The 23,166-nt window shown below is 38.3% G+C and overlaps 2 protein-coding genes across 2 annotated transcripts; one reads left to right on the top strand and one right to left on the bottom strand.

Moving 5' to 3' along the window:
* Positions 1–29: 29 nt before the first annotated feature.
* Positions 30–12,605, top strand: LOC102220409 (sodium/hydrogen exchanger 4-like). The gene is made up of 13 exons (XM_023337385.1): positions 30–520; positions 1,584–1,798; positions 1,878–2,126; positions 4,046–4,296; positions 4,399–4,616; positions 5,178–5,377; positions 6,334–6,423; positions 6,525–6,595; positions 8,333–8,500; positions 8,613–8,718; positions 10,765–10,881; positions 11,733–11,817; positions 11,952–12,605. Exons 1-13 carry the CDS (start codon positions 256–258, stop codon positions 12,374–12,376), a joined length of 2,460 nt encoding a protein of 819 aa, XP_023193153.1. The 5' UTR covers positions 30–255; the 3' UTR covers positions 12,377–12,605.
* A 2,755-nt stretch (positions 12,606–15,360) lies between these two features.
* mfsd9 (major facilitator superfamily domain containing 9) lies at positions 15,361–22,776 on the bottom strand. The gene is made up of 6 exons (XM_023336237.1): positions 22,645–22,776; positions 20,987–21,074; positions 19,664–19,707; positions 18,675–18,804; positions 17,731–17,940; positions 15,361–16,939 (listed from the first exon to the last, which is right to left on the bottom strand). The coding sequence occupies exons 1-6, from the start codon at positions 22,729–22,731 to the stop codon at positions 16,083–16,085; spliced, it is 1,416 nt and encodes a 471-aa protein (XP_023192005.1). The 5' UTR covers positions 22,732–22,776; the 3' UTR covers positions 15,361–16,082.
* Positions 22,777–23,166: the final 390 nt, after the last annotated feature.

Consider the following 23,166-nt stretch of genomic DNA (forward strand, 5'->3'; position numbering starts at 1 on the left):
ACAGGTGTCCAGTCCCACAAGTAGAAAAAGACAACACCATACTGGTTTCCCTTTTTTTCTTTATCACTGCTGGATTTTCTGAAGAGGTTTGCCTCAGAGTATACTGTAATTTTAATTTCAATGAGTTTTTAACAGAAGTGATGTTCGCTTTTATTTAATTTTTTTACAATCTTTTGTTGACTAACGATGGAGTGATTGTGTTTCAACTTCCACGGTGTTCATACTGGAGCTTATGAACTGCGTCTTTTGCGCAGAATGAATTACAGCTCCACCAAACGAGCGCTAGCTGTGCTTATTACCTGCACATTTTTAAGTCTTCCTTATGGCTATAACGGAGAAGCTCCACATAAACCAAATGCAGGGGCCACGATTTTGCCCCAGACTAAGCCTGATAATGGACCCCAGGCTTATCCAGAGGATGTGCCTTCAAATTTACCTGTGTTCACTATGGACTATCCCAGAATACAAATCCCGTTTGAGATCACGTTATGGATGCTTCTGGCCTCCTTCGCAAAAATCGGTGAGTATAGTTTCTTGAATATGTGAAATTTACAGATGGTCCGATGTCAAATATAAGCTTGTTGTACATAAACTTATCTGAATAATTCAGTCCATTCAAATTCATGAAAAATAAAGTTATTGGGTTTGTTTTGGATTATGGGCAACATTTGGACAACCCAAAATGCTGCTTTCCAGTAAATGTGAATACTGCACAAGAACAAAATAATATCTTTTAATACAGAAATGTCAAACCGCTGAAAAGTATATTGATGTAGATTTTGCATTCTATACTTGTGTGGGTTTGGTGAGATGTTAAAGAAGCCCTGATTAATTTAATAGCAGCCTTCACCTCATCTGCACTGTTGGGTCAGTCTCTCTTATCTTCCTCTTGACATTACTTTATAGAGTCTCTATGGGGTTTAGGTCAAGTCAGCTTCTGGCAAGTTTATCACAATTACAAAAAGGTACCACTTGTAAAGCAGGTATTGATACTTTTAGCAGTGTGGAAGGGGCCAAGCCCTCATCATGTCCATTAAGCTTGTAAGTAAAATGAAGCATGAAGACCAACTGTGGAAAATGCCCACTAGACCTCAAGCAACTTGGATTCTGTGGCTTTCCAATCATCCTGCAGACTCCGGGATTTTAGTTTTTCTGAAAACATCATGCAGCAAAGGTCATCAGGCTGGGTCTCGAAACAGTGACATCGAATTCTCCATTTGGGTTGTGCTTTAGCCCTGCGCCCCCACAGCACCCCACATGAAGGGTTTTCATGACTGTCTGCTTCAGCTGTCAATTCAGCAGTCTTCCCCCAGATGCGTTTAAAATTATTTTCCTTAACTGCTCTTATAATATTTTCATTTGTTGAGAAAATTAACCTGGGCTTTTTATTAGCTGTAAGCCAAGATAGCAAAAATGAACAAAAATAAACACTTGAACCATGTTACACTGTGTGTAACAAATCTACATAGTGTTTGGGTTTGTTTTGGTTGAATTGTTGAAATAACTTAGTAATAATTTTATAACTTATTGAGTTGCAGGAAATGCTACACCAAAGTCACATCTTCCTCTTTTTTTTCTTTCAGGTTTTCATGTGTATCACAAGATAACGATCTGGGTGCCAGAGTCATGCCTTCTCATAAGCATCGGTCTGATTGTTGGCGCCATCATGCACTCAGTCCACGAGGAGCCTCCAGCTGTTCTCAGCAGCAATGTCTTCTTCCTTTACATGCTCCCCCCTATCGTCCTGGACTCGGGCTACTTCATGCCCACCAGGCTGTTCTTCGAGAACGTGGGCACCGTGAGTAAACGACTCAACCACATTCCCGTTTCTTCACTCATTTGCACTTAATGACCCGTGCTCTTCCTTCGGTGTGCAGGTGTTGTGGTTCGCAGTGGTGGGGACCCTCTGGAACAGCATCGGCATCGGCGTGTCCCTGTTCGCCATATGCCACATCGAAGCGTTCGGCGTGCAGGACATCAACCTGCAGGAGAACCTGCTGTTTGCGGCCATCATCTCAGCCGTGGACCCCGTGGCGGTTCTCAACGTCTTTGAGGACATTTCTGTGAACGAGCAGCTCTACATCGTGGTGTTTGGAGAATGTCTCTTTAGCGACGCCGTCACTGTGGTGAGCTAGAACGCTTCTGATCCTTTCTGCTAACGTTGAAACTTGCTGCCCTTATTGGGATTGTTCTGTGTCACTATTTGGTTAGAAAACAAAGTATGCAATTAGTGTTTATTTTTCTTCACAAATGTGCAGCAAAATGGCACTAGTCTTCACATAAACACATTCTAGTCCCACAGGAATATGTATTTCTTTATATTATTTCAAAAGTTTAAATTAATCATCGTCACTGCTTCACCCCTCCTGTCATTTAAAACCCTTTTAGCACATGAAACATCTACTATTATGCAGTGAGCAAGTTTTTCTATTCTTCTGCACTCGAAAGGTTCAACTCAGGTTTCATCGCCATACTAACACTTTCTTAATTTTACTTTTTTGGAGTTAGGGTGCATGCGTGACAACATAATGTGTGTGGGAGAAACGCTGGCCCACAGGCATGATGGCCGTACAGAAAAACGAGGGGGAGAAAAAAAGCAAAGGGATGTTTGAGAAATGAAACAAATGTGTCATGTCAGCCTCATTCAGAACCTGTTTGCTCACATGCTGCCAAACCTGTTTCTGAGGTCACAGTTGCATGTGCGTTTGGTAGCGTGGGAGGAGTCAACACATGCACATATCGTCTGTTACATGACCAAAGTGAGCTCATCCCTCTCCCTCACCACTCAAGTTCTCTTCGTTTTATATTCAAACACTCCGGCCAAACCCAGCTCTGTAAACCCGTTCTCCTTTCACTGAGTTCGTCGCCTTTTTGTTTAGCATCAGTAGATTAAACAGAAAACAAACATTACACTGGGTCAATAGGGAAGCCCAGGAATAAGAATGATCACATATTTGACACTTTGCCAATAAGCTAAAAGTAGGAGCAGTGTTTTCAGCAATTATAAGATTCTCCCAGGATTTACATACGACCACCTGGTTTACTCCTCATTTAGCCGGTGGGCAGTTTTATTTCAAGTGTCTCCTTTAGGCTGGAAATGTGTTTGCTTATTGTATTACTGGCATTCGTATGCAAATACAAACAGAAAACTGAGAGCACCGTAGTTACTACTACACACAGAGTTGTTAGAACTTGACTAGTATTCAGTAGTGTATTTTTATTTTTTATTCTTTTGGAAATATCAGCATTTTAATTATCACTAATTTCTTTCTCAATTAATGATTATGACAGGGACCTTTTTTAAGGAACACAAGCCCACACTTCTACATGAAATTTTATTTTGTTTGTGAAAGGTGCTTACTACTCTGTGAAAAGCTTTTCACAAAAATTTGAAGCCACCTAAAAAATATTTAGTTTTTTACTTAGGGGGATATGATGACATCTGGTTAAAATATTACTCTGCCTTGAGCTGATTTGTCATCCAAGGATCTTGGCTGAATGAGATCAAAACAATCTCAACAACCTTTTCAGTCATCAGGGATTTGTATTTTCTGTTTGTAATGATTGTATTTATTGACAAAATGTGTGTAAGTCATTTTAATTTTGCCTTGTTTGTTTTTAACTAGACAAATTGCACATTGTTCAGGAACCACAGATAAAAAAAATAGCCTTTTGGCTATTTCTGTTGCTTTTTACAAAACATTTAATGTGCAATGTCCCTACCACATAAATCACAGGTGTCAAACTCCAGTCCTCAAGGGCCGCTATCCTGCAACTTTTAGAGGTGCCTCTGCTGCACCACAGCTGAATAGAATAATTAGGTCTTTAGCAAGGCTCTGGAGAACTGATCTACACAAGAAGGAGGTAATTAAGCCATTTCATTCCAGTGTTTTGTACCTGTGGCACATCTAAAAACTGCAGGACAGCCGCCCTTAAGGCCTGGAGTTTGACACCCTGAAATAAATGAATACCAGAGAAAATTGGAAACCAGAGTTTCTAATCATTCCCATGATCTCTGAGAACTTCTATGTTTGCTTGTTTTCAGGTGTTGTACAGCATGTTCACCTTTGTGGCGGAAATGGAGGTGGTGGAGCCCGAAGATGTGTTCTTGGGAGTGGCGAGGTTCTTTGTGGTCGGCCTTGGGGGGATGGGCTTTGGCGTCCTTTTTGGTTTTGTGGCCGCCTTCACAACAAGATTCACCTCCAAGGTCAGAGAAATCGAACCCCTCCTCATCTTCATGTTCAGCTATCTGGCGTACCTGGTGGCCGAGCTCTTTGCCATCTCCTCCATCATGGCGTGAGTGGCTTTGAAATGGTCTTGCGTATTCAAATATCTGACCTGTAGACTGCTTTAACCACAATAAATCAAAAAGCTGCTACTGTTTGTGCGTTGATGCAGCATTGTTTGCTGTGCCCTCACCATGAAGTACTACGTCGAGGAGAACGTTTCCCAGCGTTCTTCCACAACCATCCGGCACGTGGTCAAGATGCTCGGCTCTATCTCGGAGACCCTCATCTTCTTCTTCTTAGGCGTCGTCACCATAACAACCGAGCATGAGTGGAACTGGGGCTACATCCTGTTCACGCTGCTATTTACCTTTTTATGGAGAGGTCTGGGTAAGCAGGATGCAAGGTGCGGTGTTAATAATGTGAATCTGTTAGTGAAATTACAAGATTGATGTAAATTTAAGATTTACTTAAAAGTTTTGAGCAGTGTTTGTATAATTTAGCATATACAGTACAGACCAAAAGTTTGGACACGCCTTTCTAATTCAATGGGTTTTCTTTATTTTCATGACTATTTATAAGGCAAGAAATCCCACTTATTAACCTGACAGGGCAACACCTATGAAGTGAAAACCATTTCAGGTGACGACCTCTTGAAGCTCATCAAGAAAATGCAGAGTGTGTGCAAAGCAGTAATCACAGCAAAAGGTTGCTACTTTGAAGAAACTAGAATATAAGGGCTATTTTCAGTTGTTTTACACTTTTTTGTTTAGTGCATATTTCCACAGGTGTTATTCATAGTTTTGATGCCTTCAGTGTGAATCTACAATGTCAATAGTCATGAAAATAAAGGAAACTCATTGAATTAAAAGGTGTGTCCAAACTTTTGGTCTGTACTGTATATATATATATATATGTATATATATATAATTTTATTTTTTCCTCTTCCAGGTGTTTTGGTGCTGACTCTGATCATTAACCCTTTCCGAACCATCCCATTCAATATGAAGGATCAGTTCGGTTTGGCCTACGGAGGACTGCGGGGCGCCATTTCCTTCGCTCTGGCCTTCACACTTCCTGACAGCATTGGCCGGAAACAGCTGTTCATCACTGCCACCATCGCAGTAATCCTCTTCACAGTGTTTCTCCAGGTGACAGTTTCAGTTCAGTTTTATGCAAAGTCTGTGGATAAAACTGGACTGTATGCTGTGGTTGAAGCTTGCTAGAAGCTTTGCAAATCATAATTAGATCTGCTGAAGTCAGAAAAAGAGTAGATCAGTCACGAGATCGTTTAACAACATGATATGTGTTAATGCGAAAGCTGTCAGAGAAGCACCTTTACACTATGTGATGGCATAGTCAGACTTTTAGATTGGCTTCTGTCAATGTTAACTTTATTGATAAAACACTTTACAAGCACTAAAATACTGCATAGCAGGATCAATAAAATTATTGATAGTAAATGAAAGAATAAAGACAAAAGACACAAATGAAAATAATTAAATTAGTTTTGCTGGTGTAATTTGCCTTTATAACGTTCATTTATCGGTAATGTTAGGGGTTCATGATTCTCCTACTAGATTAATTTATTGAAAACTTTTCACTGAAGCCAGTTCTAGCGTATTTTCATGAACTAGAAGCGCATTGTGATATTAAAACTATCTAGAAATGTTGGGAGGTTTGGATTTAATGAGTGATATTGGATTCTCACTGTATTATCCTTGAGTTAAAATATCATATTACTATTTTAAACAAGAATGTTTTTCATTATTTATTCAGGGGGTTTTAAAGAATAAAATCAACTTTTATTCCTCTTGTCACAATAACATGACATATTAGTAAATATACATTAGTTTATTATTTTGATGCATAGATCTGATCAACATGATAAAAGTCTAACAATTTAATGTTATGTGGTTTAAAAAGCGGGTTAATGCCTGGCTCAAGCATTCATTGGGTGAGAGGCAAATACGCGAGTTATATTGAAATACAAATATTTGTGTCTTTCAACTCAAATAAAAACATCTAATAATTTCTAATTGACACCATCATATAAAGCCAGGCTCATTTTAAACACTTTAAAAGTGTTTTTTGTTTCTCTCTGCAGGGCATCAGCATCCGACCTCTGATTGAGTTAATCAACGTACGGAGGACCAATCGTGACGTAGAGACCATCAATGTAGAGATTCACAGCAGGGTATAACGCAGACATTTATTCTTATCATCTACTGTGTGTGTGTGCATGTGTGTGCGGGTGTGTTCACAAGGAAATGCTGAGATGCTCTTTGTCACTTTCAGCTCATGGAGCACACAATGGCAGGAATAGAGGATCTCTGTGGACAGTGGAGTCACTTCTACTGGAAGGACAAGTGAGTAACTCTGGCATCCTAATTCTGCTTAAATTGTTGTTTAACAGGTTGTTATGTTTATGGTTTGGCACTTCTTGTTGCATGCCAACAAATCAAATGCTGTTAAAAATCTGGAGGACGAGTGTCTTTCACATTGTGTTTAGCAGCGAGTGTTCATGATGGCGAGGTGAGGAATGCCGTGTTCAGCCTCAGCAGTCAGCAAAGAAAATACATACAATTTCCTTCTGCTCAAAATTAGTTGCATTTTTGTATATGCTGCTCTTTTCATCTTCATTTTCTTTTGTTGTCCCCCTTTCTTCCTCTTCCTCTTGGCTGTGTCGACATTCCCCGAGCGGGCCTTGTGAGACCGGTCTCTCAAGTTTCTAACAGTGGATTAGTTTTAACCAGTCGAAACATGCTCTGAACATGACACTTACATATAGAGCAGTCAGGTTGTATGTATTGACACAGCAAGTTTATATTGATATAGGACTACTAGATTATTATTAAGAGCAAACTTTTAGGAACTCAGTCATTTTGAACAGTGGGAGAAAGTCTTCTGGACTGGAAATGGTACAAAGGGCAATTGATGGCTTCACATAAAAGAAAAGTCAGAGAAGATATTTGTATTCACCCCTCTTTATTTGGCCCCTTCAAGCCGGCAGGTTGGGCAAGAAGAGCGTTAACCAGTCCCTCAAGGAAGTTGTGATGTTGTAATTCACCATTCACAAATTTTCAGTGGATTTGGGATTTTCAACAATCATCATTTTTGCAGATCTGCATTTCATTTTTTTATAAATGAATTTTGGCCAATTCCCCTTAGTCTCCTTTTAATCTAACCTCATTTCACAAGGTTTCTTGAAAGCGGATTTAATTTAGCACGTACGATGCTTAACGGTAACATTCACCTTCTTTTTTTTCTTTCAAAATCGAAGGGGACATGTCCCGCTGCACTTCCCATATACATGCCCTCTATCTCCTGCACTTTTTTCAGTCATTACAACAATTTAGCAATTAATAATTAGATGTGGTAATGTGATTTTCTTGGCTGTGCTGCACATTCTGTCATGTTCAGCAATCGGTCAGCCAAAAGGCAAATAATTTTGTAGTGTTCTTCCAAGTAAACAGATAATAATACCCATGCTAGAATATCAGATTTAAAAAAAAATCACAACTTCAATTGAAAAGGTGGCACCTTTTCAAAAAAAGAACTGTTTAAATGAAGCTTTGAAACTTCAAATAATACACGACACTCATGCAGATAAAGAATGTATGTAAACTACTGACCGGAGCTTTATGAGACAACCCAGTGTGCATCCAGTAAGCACGACAAACATTAACACATCTTCGGAAATAGGTCAGTGCATAAATGTACATTTAAAAAAATAAAAATAAAAAATTAAGAAACACGCCTAAAGCTAGAGCTTACCTGCAAAACTATGAAGCTGATGTGGCATAAGAACACACAGGTGAACTGGTACAGCCAGAGAAAGCAGGGGAGTCTGGAAGTTCTTCAACTGGATAACTCCCTGAATTATCTCCTCTATCATCCCTCAGATTCCACTTTGTGACTTAGTGATTTAGTGAAACACTGCAGCAACGTGGAGGGACTGATTTAAAAAGAGAAAAATCCAAGAGTAACTTTAAGACAGCAACACAGGAAGCTACTGTCAGAACTACAGAAATTTAGCCTGTGTTCATGAATCTTAGGATGAGAAAATAATTTCATACAAACAAAATTTCTTATCCCAATCCTAGGTTCATGAAGTTCAACAACCGAATACTACGTAGGATCCTGATCCGAGACAGCAGGGCTGAGTCCAGTATTGTCGCGTTGTACAAGAAGCTGGAGCTGCAGAACGCCATGGAGATCCTGGACACGGTGTCTGGGGACATCAGTGCTGCTCCTTCCCTCGTCTCTCTTCAGTATGAAGCCTTGATCCTAAAACCACACAACTTCCTTATTGTTTGGTCAGATCAACAGGAGCCTAACTAATAACCGTTCTTTCTGAATTAATATCTCTTTTTTTTAATTTAGGGGAGAGAAGAAAGAATCTACTACTCCAAAGAAGACATTCATGGCTGAGGACCTGAAAAACATGCACGACCTCCTTTCCAAGAACATGTACAAGATCAGGCAACGGGTAAGATGGACAATAAAAACAGCACTGCCTCTAGGCTACTAGGATTTGGTCGTTTATTTGTCAGACTCAATCCATGGATTCATTTTCATTTGCTGTCTCGGGAACCATTTCTCTTTTATTTTGGTATAAATCCAACTGACAGACCCTGTGTTAAAACCATTTTCAATTTATTTTAAATAATTCACGAGAGTTATTTAAAATTTCTCCACATTTCAAATAAATCATAACCTAGCAAGGTTATAAATGACTTTGGAAGAGAGACCTCCCTGACATCACCATCCTCTTTCATGCTCCATCGTGAGAATATGATATTTTTCACACTTGTTTGTACTGTGTGTATTAATTCACCTGAAGATATATTTGGTGTTTTGAACTATTAGATGGGCAGTTGTAAGAGTTTCTAGAGGAAATCTAGTTTATGCAGATTTTCTGATCCTTTGCCCCATGAATAATGGAGTCCACTGGATAAAATGCATCAGTCTGATGTTTGTGATGGACACTTAGTTACTTGTGACTTTGCTGTAGTTCTCTTCTGCTTATTCTACTTTCATTTCCATCCTGCTCTTTGTTTCTGTGGGCAAGATAAGCTTTGGTTCTCATTCAGATGGAAACAGGCAAGAGAAATATGCCAGTGTTTATGTCAGATTTATGTTAAAGGGGGAAAAAAAGTGATGCTTTACAGATGAAAAGTTCACCAAAACTGATAAACTTACCAAAGTAAGGAAAAATAGTGCAATGCATCAGTTACATTTATTTTAATAGAAGTGGTATTGCTACCAATTATTGTGTCATAGTTAATAACTTTTTTATGCTGGCATTTATTTCCCATGGAATAATTTTTTTAAATAATTTTGGATTAAAACATTTCAAACATTTGATAAGAAAAAAAAAAAACATCTGTCACGGTTTAAATGTTTTTTGCCAGTATTGCCAAGAAATTGAGGGATGCCGTCAACAGTGCTGGAAAATAATGAGACTAGGTTTGTGGATAATTTTCATAGATTTTTCTGTTATTTTAAACTTTACTACATCTTATAGAGAAGGTCATGCACTTTTCCATATCTGAAGAAAATACTCATTGTTATAAAAGTTGATTTTAGCATGTTTATTTTAAATAAAATTCTGTAAAGCTAATCAAACGGTCCACACAGTAGCTATAGATTGACAAAAACTTCAGCATAACATTGTTAGTCTTTAATTGACTGAGTCAGACAGCCAGAGTCGACATGGAAACCAGAAACAAAATGATTTTTTTTTTTTACTCAGGTCTGACAAAGTAAATGGAGCTTCATCAAAGTTTTTTTTTTCTTCCAGTAATGTGTTAGCGACATGTGGAAACTCCAAACACTGAAACTGGGCTTGTTTTGCATAACGATGGTGTGTCTCTGGCAGTACTTTTCCACCGGTGACAATGACATCAGCCCTCAAAAGCCACTTTGATGTGCAGACAAATGGAAAACATGCTTCCTGGTTGGGCTGGCAGCTTTATTTTAAATAGTTACAGTACTGTGTTGTGCGTTGTTCTTTTTAAACAGTGTCCATTATGAACTAATGTCCTTTTCTATGATATTGCTGAGGAGTTATGAAAACTGCCAGCCTTAAACTCAGCCCTTACATACTTAAGGTGTAATTAAGAAAATAACTTTGATTCAATAATCCCATATGTGACAGTACATCATGTTTTCTGGTGCACTGTTTTGCTTATATCTACATAAATAAAAATGGTTGTTTTGTATCATGGAGGATGATTTTATGGTTGCAAAGCACAAACACAGAAACTCCCCCCTTGTTGCTCAGATAGGTGTGTTCAGGTTTGGTTGAGCAATCCGAGCTTCAGAGAATGCTGTCTCCCCTGAAAGAGAGCACTCACTGGCTCATTTATCAGAGCCTTGGTTATCTCTAGAGCCTTGGTTATCTGCAGAAATGCAGTGGAGTTGCATTTCTGACTTCTGCAAAGCCAAACTTGATCAAATGTGTGAAAGAAGCCCTTCATAAAGGCCACAACTATGCAAATAACGTCGTCTTACTTTGTGTTTATGTTTTCAGACGGTGGCATTTACGAGTAAGCATGCTCTGCCCAATGACAACCAGCCCAGAGAGATCCTGATCAGACGCCACGCCAACATCCGCCGAAGCCTCCGTCACGGCAGCTTTCAGTCAACAGTGAGCTCTAATTCAGGATTTCACAGATTCTTCCAAATGCTACCGTACTTTAAAAAAATGTTTTGGTTTTGCAATCAAACCATGATTTATTTTTTTTTTTCATCATTAGTAGAAATTGTAGAAGAACTAAAGAAAAATCCAAATGAGTGAAATCTGAAAACCATCTGGGATAGTGTCTTAGGAGACTTTGATCAGTCCCAATAGTAAAGTATGTGTAATATTTTTTAATATAAATCAATAACTTTAAGTGATTTATACTTATGTTTAATTTAAATATATTAACCAAAATTGCCTTTATTTGTTTTTTCCTGTTTTGGTTGCATGATATGGTAAAATCCATAATATAATTATAATATAATTCAGAATTTAGTTCTCATGTAGTGAACATTATCCCAAACCAAAAAAAAATTATTGCAATTTGGTGCAATTAAATGTTAATATAGTGAAATTAGAAAATTTGCATAAGTGATTGCATTTATTTATTTATCATCATGTGACTAAAGCTTAAAACCCATCATTATTTGCCAGGTTCTAATTTCGACACTTGCAGAAATGGGTTTTGTGGATCTGAATTTCAGTGACTCTGTTAAATGAATTGGGGAATTCATGAGTACATTTGAGAACTGAATATTTTATTTTGAAACAAAATAATTTTCAAGATCCTTTTCAATTACATCAGTTTTTTTGGGGTTTGTTGATGTTTAAGGGGCTAAAGTTTGCTTCTTTAAAAACAGATAATTCTAGGGGTCTCAACACACATTCCTAAACACGATGTAGATCAGTAAAGGTTAAAACGAAAACCCTTAGCAGGCAGGCTAATTCTTGTATATGTTTTGTATTTTTATTCCCAGATTCCAAGGTCTCAGAAATATTTCTCACTTCCTACTGGACAGAATTTGGGGTCAAAATATTCATCTGTGAGGCGGCGTTATGCAGGTAAGCTTCTAAAACTAAACTTACAAACCCAATTTGTGAAGTGGAAAGAAAATGTTGGAGAAGTCACAAATGTCTGTTCTTTTAATTGCTGCTTTATAATTTTTCCTTCATGTTTCCCATCCTTTTATTCTCAGATGACCATGAAACCATGTCAGAGGTAGCCTATCCTACCCGGCGCTCTCGATTCAACCAGCCCAAACGCTCCTCCTCCGGAGCCATGATGCCTCTTCACATGCTGGAAACTCTGAAGGAAGTTCCCTCCACTGATGTCCTCAATGAAAGCCAGAGTGAGAGCTTCAGCAAAGACCACGGCAAACCCCAGACTGGCTCCTCTTACAGTGATTCCCGCTTCCCAACACATCGTCGCCACTTCAACCCTCCTTTTGACAATAACAACGGCTCTGCTGATGACTTAAGAAATGAGGATGAGGCAGAAGAGGAGCAGCGGCGGCGGCATCGTGGGGCTTTGAGGCCTCCTCCCAGCTGGGCAGCTGAACCCAGAGACGATGCGCTTCGAAACCCTCTGCTCAGACGGCCGCAGTGGAACCCAAAAAAGTAAATGACTGCATCAAATAGAACCTCAAATTGTAAAAAAAAACAACAAATCTTTGAATGTCCTGACTTTTACTTTCAAAGATGAAGGCAAATTTATACTGGAGGTCTTGTTTTCCCATTTTTTCAGCATAAAGCCCCAGCTCATAGGAGCACCTTGTAGAAAAGAGGTGCAATGCGCATCAGAGACACAGCGCACTACTGTGTTGCCATTTAAAATGTTATTATTAATTTTTATATTGTTGTAAGTTGTCAAATAAATTTTATCAGGGAATTACAATATAAATATTATGACTTTTATTTTATTCCATGTCATAAAGCTGAGGAAGCTTCATTTTATGGATACCTTAATGTATTTAAAGTGTCGTCACCCACTGGTCCATTTTATCTTTAAATTCAATGTTGCATGAAATTGCCAAGTATTGCATATGTGGATATAACTTCAGAAACTTGTCCCTAAGCATAACGTGGTTGATTGTAGGCTGCACGGTCACAACTTAAGGTAACACTAAAAGCTGAATCAGAGGAACTAATTTACTTGGATAAATAAAGGGAGAACGATGGGAAAATTTAAGATTATTTTATTTGATTATTATTTTCGTGCAATTTTAGTCTTGAAAACAAAAATATATCATGACATAAATGTTTGGACAACTCTAGATATGTAGGTTCTTGCAATTCTTTCCAAAAAACACCCAAAACGACAAAACTCCGATTTTAGGCAAATGTTTCATTCATTCGTCAATTTAAAAATGTCAAACTGTAGATGGCAAAAGTATTCATATTTTTACATTTTGTTATAACTAAAAATGTTGTGCATGTTATTATTTATGTAGTTCATAATTATGATAGAGGAAAATTCATTCACAAGACTTTATTCTCCCACCCTCAAATAAAAATCTCTTTTGCAGTTGCATCTGGTAAGTCTTTATCACTGAAGTACAGAGATGGTCTCCATCCAGTTCTGACTGAACTTGAGCATCTTTGCAGAACAAATATAAAAAAAAATACTTCAGTTTCTCTGATGCAAAGGCAGCATAAACATTCTTCAAAAGCCTGCAGCTATATCTGAAACAAAAGAGTTTAGTCACAAAAAATGTTTCAGACTTTTCCGTTTTTTTATTTGCAATTATTTTGAAAACCGTTTATCATTTTCTTTCCATTTCATAATCATGCACATTTTTTCTTGATGCATCATGCAAACACTTTTATAAAGGCACTGCAAATAGTAAAGCATTAGTCCAACCAACAGCGGTGATGAACCTTCATAAACACAAACTCCTGTATAACACATGGGAGGCAACTGAAGAATGCAAAACCTGATTAAACTATAAAAACACAGAAGTTTTGTATTTAAAGTCTCCCAAAGTCTCTGAACCTGCAAAATATTTTAAAAATTAAAGCTGTGGGTCTTGTGTGAGTCCTAGATGTGTTTTAAATTTTCAGAAACCAGTAGTAGTAGAACAGCAGTTTTACTGCTATTAGTTATATTTAGTAAATTCAAGTGCCTATTGCAAGCTCAGTTCCCATCCAGCCATATGAGGCCCACATAGATTAGAGGTGCAGTTATGCAGTGGGGGGAAAAAGCAAAATTACATCAAAAAGATGAACTCACATTGCATCTCTTTCAGAAAATGGGCTTACTGTAAAACTAAAATAGTTTAACAAAAAGTGATTTGGCCCTAAATCTAAAGGACTGTGTCCATATTAATATGTTGTAATGATTAATTATGGTGTTTATCAACTGTATATGAGATATAATGAAACTTTCAAAATACAGTTTTAAGTGAAACTGGACATTTTTTTTTATGCGTCACAGTAAGGGCATTTTGAATTCAGGCATAAAAAAAAAACTTTCATTCACAATTATTTTGTGCAATATTTACTATTATTTAGGGCTGTACTTGTTTATTTAATATGTAGTGCAAACAAAAATACATTTATTCTATTTACAGGTGCCATTAAGGTTAGAAGTTGAATTTACTTTACATCATTTACACTGCATTAGAAAAGAAAAGGTGCCGTTGAGGTGTAATTTGTAAAAGTTTTTTACATTACTACTTCTACAATTTGGACAGGTCAATATGCCCAAAATAATACAGAACATATTTTTAAATGGTAAAAATTGCAATCACAAATTTACCACAATGACTTATCTAAGGTGAAATTTCTAACCAGGGACTGTAGGTACTGTAAATTTCAAACTGTTTAGGACAAATCAAAAACGGCAAATGAAGCTAAAAAAAAAAAAAAAAAAAGTTAAAAGAAATCAATTAATGACACACAGGCATAGTGCAATTTTGCTACATGAAAGCCATTTCATAAGGCTAAATGAAAAGGAGGAAATACAACTGATGTGTCTAGAACAGCATGTATAGATGAAGCCATAATCTCTTCTTTGGTAGATTATCTTTACATTCTGATACTTTATGACCTTTTCTCAACATTTCCTCAGTTACAATATGTCTTTCTCTTAAATAATTAATAGTGGAGATGCGTCAAGAAATCACATTGGAAATTACATTTCCAAACATGTCTGCAGTTCGATCAGGCTTCAAGTCAGTGAGAGAGAGCAAGACTTAACCCTTTTCAGCGTTGAGACTTTGCCTTGAACTGCTTCTGGTCCTGATGCAATGGACTTGCCTGTGTGGATGCAAAATCTATCCTTGGTTCATTTTGGAAGAACCTTCCTGCCATCTAGTGGTAACAGTGTGCAGGACACACTGATTGTGATTTTTGCAGTATTAAGGTGCTTCTGGACTACATGTATATAAAAAGCCGCAATAAAACTCATGCTTTAATTCAATTTTTCAAAGCTCTGTTTAGCAATAGCAGCATTAATAAAATAATTTAAGTTCTTCAAATAGCTTACCTACCATTATTCACAATTATAGTTCATGTTAATAATTAGAAATATGTCTAAATATAATATTAACTACACGGCCTATATTTAAATAAAACATTTTTATTCATGTTAGCATCTGCTTGTCAGAACCCCCCCCCCCCCCACACACACACAAAAATGTGTATAATGGAAATATAACAGTAAAAAAATCAGGATGTAATGGAGTAAAGTAGATAATGGGAAGTTTGAACAGAATTAAAATGTAAACGGCAACATCAATTAGTGTTTCTTCTAAGATAGTAAAACCCCCTTTTATTTATTTTTTTTTTACATCTGAACATTTCTAATATAAATATTTAATGACTGCTTACAGCAGAAACATTTGAAATGCACACAAATGGTTTGGAAAGAGAAATTAGAGTCGGATAAAACCCTTGCGAACCTTTCCAACAGTTTCAGAACGAGTATTGGTCACAAAGTTATAACCAGTGGATCTCCAATAATGACAATTTCAGTGGTCTTGTGTCTTCATAAATCAGTATACCTGTAAGTAGTGCCGACAGAACTAAATTAACAACACAGCGTAGATTATTGCAGTAACAAGGACACCGAGCCAAAGTTAAGGCCCTGACTTCAGCATTTATGGAAGCACAAGAAACTCTGCAGCCGTTTCCTCCAAGCTGCAAACGTCCACGGTCCCTGAGAGAAAGGGACTGTCATGACACAAGGTCATGACTCGACCTTGTGAGAAACTCTGTTCACGCCGAGGGTCTGCTGTTCACCACAGCTGCTTGCTGCAAATAAGAGCACTTCCAAAAGTGGTAGATCTGACTCAATAAAAGATCATCATTCAGCTGCGGAAACTGTTTTAAAATTTTACTGTTTTTGCCAGCGCCCTCCTGTCCCACTTTGGGATTCTGACGAGGAGCAAACCCACAGCTGCCAGAGCGAGCACAACCCCCAGACTGGGCGGTCCGCAGGGGCTGATCTCCTGGGCCAGACCGGAGAGGAGCGGGGCCAGGACGCGACCCACGGCCGTCACCGACTGGCCGGCCCCGATCAGAGTCCCGCTGGTGTGGACGCCTCCCCTTTGAAGCTCCAGGTCTGTGATGCACGTCCGTCCGATAGAGGTAGAAATGGCGAAGAAGGAGGAGGTGAGCAGCACCTGCCACACACTCGGAGCGGCGGCGTAGAGGAAAATGAGCAGACAGGTGAGCATGGTGGAGTGAAGCAGCAGAGCGGGCATGTTGTTTCTGTAGAGCTGTGTGACCGGCCCCACCAGGAACCCGGCCAGGGCCCCTAAGGTGCTGCTGTAGCTGATCAGATAACCCGTCATCTTCGGTTTCATCGAGAAACGCTCCTCCATGGCCAGAGAGAAGTTACTGTAGTAGAGCATGATGGCTACGGCCATCAAGAGACGCACCAGAAAGAGGTCCCACATGTCAGAAGAGGCCACCATGTGAATCCTGGAGCTGACGGAGGTGAGCTGTCTCCACGCAGGCTGGAGCAGTGACACCTCCCTCCACCTGAGGCCAGGCTTCCCAGCAGCTCTGCGCTCCGCTTCGGTCTCCGTCGGTAACGCCGAGTGGTGGTTGTTTGCGTGAGAGCCGTTTTGCACAGACTTGCCGCAGTATTCATTGTGGCATCTTTTACTGGCGCTGTTGCTGCCGTTAGTTGCGTTTCGATCGGTTATCGTCTCGCTCCATGGCAGCAACCACACCAGCCCTGAAGCACAAAGACGACATTAGACAGCAAATAGAAAAACTGCTGAAAGAACGCGCCAGAAGTTGTTGAAGAAAGAGACGGAGCTGGAAATATTTCATATGGAGCCCAATGGAGGAAGGGGAGACATGCCGGCGCTCAGAATGTGTTTAAAAGAAAACCATAAGACCTGCAGCAATGATGCCTATATTTCCTCAAAGCAGATGCCTGGGGCTATCTTTTGAAGCACAAATTATTTCCTTAGGGTTAAAAATGTATGAACAGCAGCATTTTGTTCATACAAACTTGAAAACGTGTCAGTGCACACTGTGCCAATTGAAGAATCGCATCATTGAAACACATTGAAACACTGAAAATGGACAAAAATCTGCATAAAACTTAAATCCAGATTTTAGAAAAACCGAAAGAGATATCAAGAAGCTGAATCAGCTGAAAACAGCTTAATATCTTGTGATTTATCTAAAAGTTGAATGGAGTTTCTAGGTTTAAGTACGCAAAAATAATAGACTGTTAAAGAGCACAAAGTTTTTGCTGAGTTTTGTGGAATTCAGATTTTTTTCAATGCGTTTCTATGGAGCCAAAATCTGGATAAATGTCAAAATATCGCAAAACGCATGAAAGATTAAATTACCAAAAGATACGGCAGAATTCACCAGAAGAAGGTGAACGTTTTTATATATGAATTGTTGAAATCAGTTGAAGCATGAAGAACAAAGACGGAATAAAAATAAATAAAAACACAGTCTTAAGAAAGAGATTTTGTAATATCAGGTTATTTAGCGCTTTTGGCTCACCAGCATTGATAAGAAAGATGGCTGCACATGTGAATGAGGAGGTGTAAAAGCCTCCTTCGTGCTCAGTGAGGTAGCCGCCTACTACAGGACCCAGGATGAAGCCGACGCTGGAAGCTGCGTTAAAGTGTCCCATCACAAGAGGGCGCTCTGATTCAGACACCAGGTCTGACAGCAAAGCTCTGCAGATGGACAAGGAGTGTTTGAACAGTCCTGAAAAAACAAATACACACACACTAGTTATACAATTGTTGGTACATTTTCTACATATTGATGTTTGATATATAAAACAAAGTAGTGCATAATTAGATAGAAAATGCAGACTTTAATCAATGAAAATCTGAAATGTGGGATGTGTGTTTGCATCATCCTTCATTCATGAAGTGCAACCAGATGTTGTCTAATTAGTGAATTGAGTCCACAGCACTGAACACACCATCCATGTGGTGAAAGATGGTGGCAGCATCATGCTGTGGGGATGATTTTCTTCAGCAGGAATAGAGAAAATATGAAAATGGATTGAGCTAAATCCTACAAGAAATCAACAGGACTGAGATTGAATTAAAATTTCACATTCCAGCTGAAAAATGTACATTTTGTTTAACATTTGTGGCTGTTAACGAGTTTTATTCTGCTGGTCAGAGGGAAAGATGCCTCTTTGGATTGTTAAGGTTGCAGACACTTGGCTTAGATCAAAGCATCCCCATGTATTAGAATGGCCTAGTTAAAGTCAACACCTAAATACAGTGGAGAACCTGTGGGAAAATACATTTTCACAGAATCAATCCAGCATGGCTGAACTTGAGATATTTTCAAAGCACAACAGGGCAAAAACAAATGGTGGCTCTGATGTGTTTAGAGGATGTACAGCTTAAATCAGACGTTTTATCCACAAGAGTCTTTGGAACAGGCGGTCATTTGGGGCGGTTTGCCCCCCCTAAACTCACCCACAGGTATTCGTGCGAGGACAAATAAAGTGATGCTTGTAGAAATCCCTAGCAGGCCATAGCCGCAGGCGCTCAGCAGGATGGAAGTCAGCAGGGAGTATCGCCGCCCCACCACGTCGCTCCAGCTGCCCTGCCAATCACACGCCGATCCATTCAATGACACATCGACATACGCTTTGGCAATAAGCGTATCGTTAAGCAATCAATGACAGAGTTAGACAAAGGAAAAGCATATTTCTTAACAAGGTGTACAGTAAAGAAACGTTTGTAACTTTGTTCATAAACCATGGTAGTCGTGTAATAACAAATCACACAACTCAGAAACAAGAGGCACAACAACTAAAACTCCACATCCTCTGTGTGCCAAGCAGCTGTGGTTTGATTAGATTCTCGCCCTCCCTCTCTCACAGACCCACAGCAATGATGAAATAATCAAATTAGGGACAGTTGAGATGATCTGTGCTCTGGATGTAAACTTTTGGGTTGCAGCTGTTCATATTATCCCAACATTCACGGGGATCCAGCCCGTCTGCATGAGGGCACCAACAGATGACTCTTTATGTGCTCAATTTGTCCCATGACCCCTGAAAATTAAACCAATTTCTGGAGCCGTGTGCAGCAACGGAAGGAGCTAAGAATTCAGCTGCATATGCCGAACTTACTTTGTGCTCTTTCTTAATTAATTTTTTAAAAATCATTCATGATTTTGTTTATTTCGTAGGTTGATCTCTGAAGGGCGGAGACAATTAGAAATGATTTCTGTATTAAAAGAAGGATTTTGTGGCTGACCGGGAGCCAGTTATGCGCGTTAAAGTCTTCACAGTGATCCCATTGTGCGATCACAATCAATCCTGAACAGCCAGTGTTTTTTTTTGTTTCCACGAATTACTAGGAATTCAGCCATTTTGGCCACTAAAGTGGGCTCATCTTGTTTACCAGGAAACCCTACAGAAAAAGAGGTTGCACAGAGAAACAAAGTCAATACTCACTACTATTGTGCTGGAGAAAAGCTGCAATATTCCATACGTAGATCCTGCAAATTATAGATCAAGTTACAAATAAAAAACTTGGTTTTGTTGTTACCATTAAAAGTGTAAATACTAGTTATTGATTAATTACTATCTACTAAACAATTAATCATAAAATTGGTTTTATGATTCAGATTTGCATCCACAATTACAAACTGGGGAACTTCCATTTTTTGAGTTTATGTGGATAAATCCTGATATATGAAGGGCAGTTATGAAAAAAATCACAGCAAACAATTTAAGTGTTGCATTTAAATTGCATGTACATTTCCTTGTTAATCTACACTCAACAATCCATAATAAGAAATGAAAACATTTTGTGTTTTTTTCCACAATGGTAATATTTGTTATTGCACAGCACCACATGTATTCATAACCCTTCAAATTTCAGGAACGTTTTCACAAACAACCACAAACAGCAGCGTCTTTTATTAGGATGTTATCTGCTCAAATAACAAGTATTTTTTTTATATATATATAGCTTTTCTTTTAAATATTGTTCTCTGTCTATTTTCTTATTAATGCTGAAAACGTTTCCTGACCTTGCAGAAATTTATTACTCTACAAAACATAAAGCTCCCACTTCCATGTTCTTAACTGGGGATGGAGAGCTCAGTATGATTTGCTATATTAGTTTTCTACCACAAATTGAAATTTAAGCGAAGGCGAACAAGTTAAAATATTGCATTCATCTTCCTCAAGCCGTTTGGCTTTTCAAAAATGTTTAAACAGGACTTCTTATGGTTTTGTTCTTGTTGTCCCTTCAGATATGTGACGTGAATAACTAATTCTTGGCTGCTTTCCTGAGTAATGCTCTCTTACCCGACCTGTGAGTTTACCATATCTTGGTGGTTTTTTATGTCATAATATTTGTTATTTTTGAAGGGTGTCACAAAGAGGGCTAGATGTTAATTAGATTTAGAATTTTAATAACAAAATGAAAATCTTTTACCTTTCCAACTTAGTAATTATTTTGTGTTGATCTGTCACAAAAAATCCAATAAAACATGTTGAATGAAGTAAAGCATTCTAATATAAAGAAGACACTCTTTGGTAAAAGCACACTAATGTGTTAAGTTTTGGGTTAAAGATGAATGTTTTCTGAATTCATTTACTAATTTTGTCCTTTTCGTATTGATCTGTAAATCTTTAGCATCTAATTAATTTTTAATGTGATATTTATGTTATCTGATTTGTCTTTTGTAGCCATCAGACAGTTTGTTTCAGAAGGTTGAGCTCACAGAAATGTAACATATTACTAACTATTTTGAAAACACAACTCACCCACGACTCCAGCCACTGTGGGACTCGCTCCAAGAGCCTTTACATGGTGGCTCAAGAGCGGGATGATCATGCTCACCCCGAACAAGTCCTACAGAAAACAAGAGAAGATCACAAAAATGATTCAATCATTTTGGGACAGGACAAAAAAAGAGAAAAGAGACAAACAATAAAAGAAAACAAAACCTAAAGAATAACGGCATAAATTACTACGAGTAAGTGTGGAAGTAAATACAGTAATGTTCAATAAATTAAAATATTATTGAAAGGTGTGTTTATTTCAGTAACTTAACTCACTAATTGAAACATTACATATATTAATCACACAAATTGATATATTTTAAAGCTTTTTTTGCTCTTAATGTTGATAATTACTCACTCACAGTTCATGAAAATGTGACATTTAAGATTAGAATATTACATCAGCTAAATAAAAATACATTTTAATAGAGGAATTTAAGTGTAATGAAAAGTATGTTTGATATCTCCTAAAAGATTATTTTCAAAATGTAGTTTTTATTCAGAGCACATATTGTAATTAATTGAATATGTCTGTATGTACACTTTGTAGAAGATTTGGAAAAGAAAAAGTTAATTATTATATCCTCCCAGATTTTATACTTTGTGCTGCTGCTGAAATTAAATCAGCAGCGCTTCCAGTCTACGTTTTGTTTCTCAGGGCAACCTGTCACACCAAAAACAAAGAAGAAAATATTATAAAGCAACAACTTATTCATCAGATCTTTTATGGATATACTCTTCTGGATATACTGTCTGAATTACATATCTTTGACTTTGTGAATACACAAGCTTCAAAAGAATGGCTACTGTTTTGTTTTCATTCTGATGGAGGACATGGGTGTGTCTGACAGCAGCTTCACTCCCTGCAGGAGGGAGGAGTCACAGAAAAAGTGACAAACAGGTGAAATATGCAGATAATCTACAGCTATTATTACAGTATTCAGTGCACGCTTACACAGCACAAGTCAGACTCTCAATCAGCAGCTACATCCTGTTTTTCTGCGTAGCTGAGTTTGAAGCAGCTTTTGCCAGATGCTTAATTGGAGGCACACAGCTGCTCATGCAGCGTTCTAACACAATCCAATAATGACATTCTTCTAAAGCTTAGGTAACATTTATTCCCCCCTCCCTTAGTTTTCAAGTCAGTTTCCTGAATTATTTTAGTCACCTTTAATTAGATGACTGAAACTCAGACGGATTTTAATTAGGAAGAATCTGAGGGGGTGACCCAAAACCTCCTTCATTACAAAAGCTTCAAGGAATTGATCAGAGTGTTTTTGTGAATGTAAATCTCCTCTGCAGCAGCTTGTTGAAAACAAACAGAGGTGTTAAAACAATTTAACATTCTCAGATTTCTCAATGATTAGCACATTACCACAGCACTGGTTAACCAGTGGCAGCAATGATGATGATGATGATTATTATTATTATTATTATTATTATTATTATTATTATTATTATTTTCTGTCACTGTGTTATACACTAATAGAAAGACTGAGCCGGTTCTAACCTGTACCTTTACATGCTTGACATCACACCTGAGTCATGAAAGCCTGCCCGGACTATCAGTGTCATTGATTTCCCGTCTCACCCAGTTAGACACCCGAAGCAGCAACAAAACCCCGCAGTTCCCGACTCACCATGAAGCCCACCACATAGATACAGTGTATGATCCCCCTCCGTCCTTTCAGTTTCAGGAATAAAGTGCTACATCGCTGGTTGTTCATCCTCCTGCGGTGCCAGCTCGCTCACAGCCGAAGCGGAAGCTCCCATCCGGCTCTACTGTAAGCAAACACTGCACAAGTCTCAGAGCCGGCGGGCCGATCCAGCAGCCGCAATGGGGGAGACGGTGAACTGGTGCCGGAGGGGCAGACATGTTGGATCGTGTTAAAGCTACTGGGATAACAGAAACATTTTAAACTGTAAGAGAAGTGTGTATTTCTTACCACAGAGGTTAAACGCGAATTGTTTTATTCTTATGAGTAATTTTTGAAGTGAATATTCCCCCGTGGCTGTGGAGTAGATGGTATCATCCATTTACGTCACAGCGTGGACATGAAAAAAAAAAAAGATATTTTATTTTTCGTTACTAGCTGTAATTGTTTGTAACGAAGAAATTAAAATAATTTTATTTCAATTTATTTTGAGTTATAGAAAGCTCT

This window comes from Xiphophorus maculatus, chromosome 7 (assembly GCF_002775205.1).
Source record: "Xiphophorus maculatus strain JP 163 A chromosome 7, X_maculatus-5.0-male, whole genome shotgun sequence".
NCBI lineage: Eukaryota > Metazoa > Chordata > Actinopteri > Cyprinodontiformes > Poeciliidae > Xiphophorus > Xiphophorus maculatus.

Coding starts and splice junctions, on each gene's coding strand:
- LOC102220409 (XM_023337385.1), top strand. CDS start 256: ATGAATTACAGCTCCACCAAACGAGCGCTAGCTGTGCTTATTACCTGC. Junction 8,501..8,612: donor CCTTCCCTCGTCTCTCTTCA/GTATGAAGCCTT, acceptor TTTTTAATTTAG/GGGAGAGAAGAAAGAATCTA. Junction 10,882..11,732: donor ACGGCAGCTTTCAGTCAACA/GTGAGCTCTAAT, acceptor TTTTATTCCCAG/ATTCCAAGGTCTCAGAAATA.
- mfsd9 (XM_023336237.1), bottom strand. CDS start 22,731: ATGAACAACCAGCGATGTAGCACTTTATTCCTGAAACTGAAAGGACGG. Junction 21,075..22,644: donor TCTATGTGGTGGGCTTCATG/GTGAGTCGGGAA, acceptor TGTTTTCTGTAG/GACTTGTTCGGGGTGAGCAT. Junction 16,940..17,730: donor CATCTTTCTTATCAATGCTG/GTGAGCCAAAAG, acceptor TTTGTGCTTCAG/GGCTGGTGTGGTTGCTGCCA.